This window comes from Camelina sativa, chromosome 16 (genome assembly GCF_000633955.1).
Source record: "Camelina sativa cultivar DH55 chromosome 16, Cs, whole genome shotgun sequence".
Classification (NCBI taxonomy): Eukaryota; Viridiplantae; Streptophyta; class Magnoliopsida; order Brassicales; family Brassicaceae; genus Camelina; species Camelina sativa.
In genome coordinates this window covers 26,877,314-26,881,911 of record NC_025700.1, presented here as the reverse complement: position 1 = coordinate 26,881,911, position 4,598 = coordinate 26,877,314, and the positions used below count along the sequence as shown (strand labels likewise).

At 38.6% G+C, this 4,598-nt stretch overlaps 3 protein-coding genes across 7 annotated transcripts in view; 2 read left to right on the top strand and 1 right to left on the bottom strand.

Annotated features, from left to right (window-relative positions):
* On the top strand, window positions 486-1,915 carry LOC104752716 (pantothenate kinase 1; the record flags this gene model as incomplete). The annotated part of the gene is given in 6 exon segments (XM_010474922.1): window positions 486-605; window positions 703-797; window positions 880-973; window positions 1,052-1,183; window positions 1,271-1,383; window positions 1,477-1,915. Coding segments are annotated over 6 exon segments (783 nt in total), but the record flags the coding sequence as incomplete, so codon positions are not given.
* Window positions 2,260-3,950, top strand: LOC104752714 (actin-related protein 2/3 complex subunit 3). 4 transcript variants are annotated; one of them, XR_002036032.1, is made up of 6 exons: window positions 2,260-2,464; window positions 2,549-2,627; window positions 2,826-2,934; window positions 3,036-3,305; window positions 3,409-3,558; window positions 3,691-3,950. XR_002036032.1 is itself a non-coding variant. In XM_010474919.2 (6 exons), exons 2-5 carry the CDS (start codon window positions 2,625-2,627, stop codon window positions 3,539-3,541), a joined length of 525 nt encoding a protein of 174 aa, XP_010473221.1. In that variant the 5' UTR covers window positions 2,261-2,464; window positions 2,554-2,624; the 3' UTR covers window positions 3,542-3,558; window positions 3,688-3,950. The 4 variants fall into 4 exon arrangements, 3 of the variants coding, with proteins under 3 accessions (XP_010473221.1, XP_010473220.1, XP_010473219.1); XM_010474919.2 differs by having other exon boundaries at window positions 2,261-2,464; window positions 2,554-2,627; window positions 3,399-3,558; window positions 3,688-3,950; XM_010474918.2 differs by having other exon boundaries at window positions 2,261-2,464; window positions 3,399-3,558.
* The window catches only part of LOC104752715 (probable nucleoredoxin 1), an 8,668-nt gene continuing 7,993 nt past the window's right edge, over window positions 3,924-4,598 (bottom strand). Inside the window, exon 5 of one of the 2 annotated variants that reach the window (XM_010474920.1) lies at window positions 3,924-4,543. In XM_010474920.1, the coding sequence (XP_010473222.1) occupies window positions 4,089-4,543 (455 nt within the window). In that variant the 3' untranslated portion in view covers window positions 3,924-4,088. Of the gene's footprint in view, window positions 4,596-4,598 lie in introns of both variants that reach the window. The other variant, XM_010474921.1, reaches the window with a different exon arrangement.

The following is a 4,598-nucleotide window of genomic DNA, read 5'->3' as shown; positions in this document are numbered from 1 at the left end:
TTGTTACGATCACCATCTTCTCTTCATTTTACTCCTGACATTCACCTAAATGAGGTTCCCCATCTGTTGTATATGTATGATGTGTCTGCTTTTCTTGTTTTTCTTCCTTGTTAACACACTTGAGTAACACTGCACTCTGAAGATTCTAGGCCATAAACTTATTTATCTGTCTGCTACTTCTAATTTGTGTGAAGTTGTAAATTGTGTTTTCCTGATAGAGATTAGTCTCTTGGTCTTAGTAGTGTCCTAGATTAATTTCTAGAAGACTGCAACGATAGCTACATTACCATTTAGGACACCAATCTGTAGTTGTGCTTTAATGCGGTGTGCTGCTTGAGGTCTTCTATGAGATAGCTTCCTCAATGCATTAAAGACATCTGTGGCAGAATAGTTTTTGAAAAACTTCTTGTTATTGCCATTTTACGTCGCTACTATAATCCATAAAAGAATATATTACATAACAAAAAATTCTTGCATGATTGCAGACAGTTCCAAGAGAAGCTTTTACCTACTTGGATGGCCAGAAGGACTTTGTCGAGATCGACCATAATGATCTGTATCCATATCTACTTGTTAATATAGGCTCTGGGGTTAGCATGATCAAGGTCATTATGGGTTTGGTTTCTCTGATCAGTGATCACTTTGATTCTGTTTGCAACTACTTCTCAGCGGTGTTGCTTACTCAAACTCGTTCTTCTGTAGGTCGATGGGGATGGAAAGTATGAGCGGATAAGTGGAACAAGCCTTGGTGGAGGCACATTTTTAGGTCTTGGAAAGCTTCTAACAAAATGCAAGAGGTGTGACTTCTTAGTTAACTCTATTCATGTAACGTTGTTTCCTCCTTGCCTGAGTAAACTATTAATATCTCTTTAAGTTCAGTTTTGATGAGCTGCTCGAGTTAAGTCACCATGGAAATAACAGAGTAATTGACATGCTTGTTGGGGATATCTACGGTGGAACAGATTACTCAAAGGTAAATTGATTAATCTTGGTTTTGCTAAAGTTATAGATTTGACAATATGTATAATCCAAACCTTGTCTTTTTTTGTAGATTGGTCTGTCCTCAACAGCTATTGCTTCCAGCTTTGGGAAAGCAATTTCTGATGGCAAAGAACTTGAAGATTACCAGCCAGAAGATGTTGCAAGATCCCTTCTTAGAATGATATCAAATAATATCGGTCAGGTCAGTTCCTCTGAACATCTCAATGTCATAATACACATCACTTGAAGCTGATGTTTTGGATTGTAACATTCACTACTTTCTCTCCAGATTGCGTATTTGAATGCTCTCAGATTCGGTCTTAAGCGTATTTTCTTTGGTGGATTTTTCATCCGTGGGCTAGAGTACACCATGGACACAATATCAGTTGCTGTTCACTTTTGGTAAATCCAAAACCTCAACAAACTACTTGATCAATCCCTCCATATCTAAGCTCATGTATGTCCACAAATCTTCGTGAAATTGTCTCATTTCAGGTCGAGGGGAGAGGCAAAAGCAATGTTTTTACGACATGAAGGGTTTCTTGGAGCATTAGGAGCATTCACGAGCTACGAAACTCATAGTAATAACGATTCAAAGCCGCAACATCATACTGTGCAAAGAGCAATTCTCAACTGTTCAGGTGATGATAGCTTTCGGCACATCCCAGTAACGTCTAATTTAAATGATAGCGAAACCATAGAATGCAGCATCAGTTTAGTTTAGTTACCACCTCCCGGTGTATTGTTATCAAATTCAGTGTAGAAATATGTTAATTAAACTGTTTGGATCAAGAGCTGTACTCATTAGTAGTATATTTGTTGAATATGTAAGACGCATTTATGCAAACATGATTCACTTATTAATTAATGTTCATGTATGTCCCCAATGTAACTTGTACTATATAGTTTTATAAAGAAGAATCAAATACACAGAGCTTGCTTTTAAGCCTTGGTTAAGTTCGGTTCAATGTATGTATTGTGTGCATTTCTGTAAGTTTTGGTTTACTGAATCTTATGTATGCAACAACTTTTTATCCAATCATGAGGATTCAGAAATAGCAGAGAAACTAACACAATTTCTTGATTAAATTACACCCCTAAAAGGCTAAAACCGAATTTATAAGATAAAAAAATTCATCTATGTAAAATTCATATTAAACCGAGAAACTAAACAAAAATCAAAACCAAAGCCAGTTTAACACTCGGCTAGACCCGGTACGAAGCAATGTTCCACATTCGGGAGGCTTTACACGTGTCAGCCGTACCTCTTTGTCTTCCTTCATTCCTTTTTTTTTTTTTCTTTCTTCTTTCGTCGATTTCGTCTTGCCGACGAGGATTAGCTTCCTAATAAACCATCTCCGACCACCGCAACATCACGAGTCACGACGGATCGTGCGAGCGAACTCCACACAGCGCTCCATTACATTTCAAATCTCTTTCGTAAAGTCTTAAGAAGTTGAAATTGATCTGATCTTTTCAACAGGTAAAAAAACTTTCATTCTACATCTTCAAATCATTCATTCACCTAACGCCCTGATTCTTATATCTCCATGATCTTTAATGGCAGTGTAGATCCACCTTCGTTTCGATTCTTCTCCTTACCTGAGACTACCGCTTCGTTGTTTAGAATTGGGCACAAAAAAATGGTACGGATCATATTTTTCTCATCCGTCAATCAGCGTTAATCGTAATATAACTAGTGAATTCCGATTAGATCTTCGATGAGATCGTTTCTTTGGTTCCATTTTTGAGTAATTGAATCCACTGCTAGTGCTTGTACCTGTTAAATCTGTGATGCTCATTTTTTTGTTTCCTTAATCCTCATGGTGAAACGCTCTAATCAGGTTTATCACTCGAGTTTTGTGGAAGAAGAAGGGATAACAAAGGCATGTGGTTGTCCATTGCTTCCACTTAAGAGCCATATAAAAGGTCCTGCACCAGTTTCAGAACAAGGTATTATTATTTAGTTCAAACAAAGCCATACATGTGCTTCTTCTTTTTTTTTTCAACTGTGTGATGAATGCCTATATAAATTGTTGGTTTTTATAATGTAGATAAAACTGATATAGTGGACGAGGCAATCACCTTCTTTCGTGCGAATGTCTTCTTCACAAACTTTGATATCAAAAGTCCTGCTGATAAGCTCCTTATTTACTTGACGTTCTACATAAACGTGGCGTTAAAGAGGCTCGAAGGCTGTAGAACTTTGGCTGTTGGAACTAAAGCGATTATCAACTTGGGTTTAGAAGATATTCCTGTTCCTGGAGAAACTGGCTTTCCTTTCCCGGGACTCTTTTCGCTTCCTCAGTCCCAGGATGAAGCAGGTACATAGTCTAAATAACTCTTATTGATTCCTTGGGTTTTTCTTTTCAGTTACTAGGTCCTTAGCCTTGTGTTGTGTTGGCTTCAAATGTCAGATCTTTTCAGGAACTATCTGAAGCAAGTTCGTGAGGAGACGAGTGGGAGGCTACTGAGTGTGGCGTATAGAGCCAACGGGACACCAAACAAATGGTGGCTTGCATTCGCCAAGAGAAAATTCATGAACGTGGTCGTCCTATGATGAATCGATTATCACTGGTAAGTTTACTGGATACAGTTATCCAAAAATCCCACATTGATCTTTGTTTCATCTCATATAGTTCATATACTACTACATTTCAAGCTTAACAAGTTCTTTTGATCTGATTTTGTTTTTTCATTATTTAGCAGTTGGTTACTCTTCCTTGCTTGCTGTCCATTACGAATGATGAATACCGAAGCCACTGGCGATCATGAGCATCAACACTTGTAGCTTCCTCTGCATAGGTGATAGCAAGAAGACAATTCCATCTGAGAGCAGAAAGCTTTCTCTTTGTCTCTGAATATATATACATAGGGTTTGCCAATGTATTGTTTCATACAACTCCTGTTGGAATCTAAAATTTGTTGATACAAGATCACAGTTAAATAAGAAGATCATTTTATTACTACTTTAGATTAACAGAGTTCATCTCCAAAGTCTTATCAGATTGTAGCCACACTTCCATACTCTCATCAAATTATACAGGGTAAGGAAAGGAAATAGCTTAGCATACACATAGTGACATAACTGTGCCTTAAGCTATCAATCAGGCCTTGGTGCACACGTTTCCGTCACAAACCCAACCATCTTGGTGCTCACCGCCACCTTCTTTCACAGCCTCATCACCGTTTGGTTTTGTCTCCTCCTCTAAAGCACACTTGTCATGAAGATCAAAGTCGCATTCATCGCAATGGTAAGACCAGAATTTTCCTTGTTCATCACACTTATCGCACACGTAAACCTGAACACGAGTCAGTTCTAGCTCATGCTCTTCATGAAGAACATGTTTCACCTTCTTAGGCCACTCTTTTGCCATCTCATCGTACTTGGCTTCAATCTCCTTCAAACGTTCCTCAGTGAAAGGGTAAGCATCGGCTCCATGGATTGCCACAAGGTCCCTTGCTTCTTTTGTTACGGTTTTCCCAGTTGGTCCCAGAGCTGCTAGCATTGGGATCCCACCGACCTTAAAGGTTCGTGCCAAGGATTCTTTCCTAGGATCACCAAATGGAAGAGCCAGCCACGGCATTTGTGAGTAATACTCATCAAATGATTCCTG

Coding starts and splice junctions, on each gene's coding strand:
- LOC104752714 (XM_010474919.2), top strand. Junction 2,935..3,035: donor TGCACCAGTTTCAGAACAAG/GTATTATTATTT, acceptor TTTATAATGTAG/ATAAAACTGATATAGTGGAC. Junction 3,306..3,398: donor TCAGTCCCAGGATGAAGCAG/GTACATAGTCTA, acceptor TTCAAATGTCAG/ATCTTTTCAGGAACTATCTG.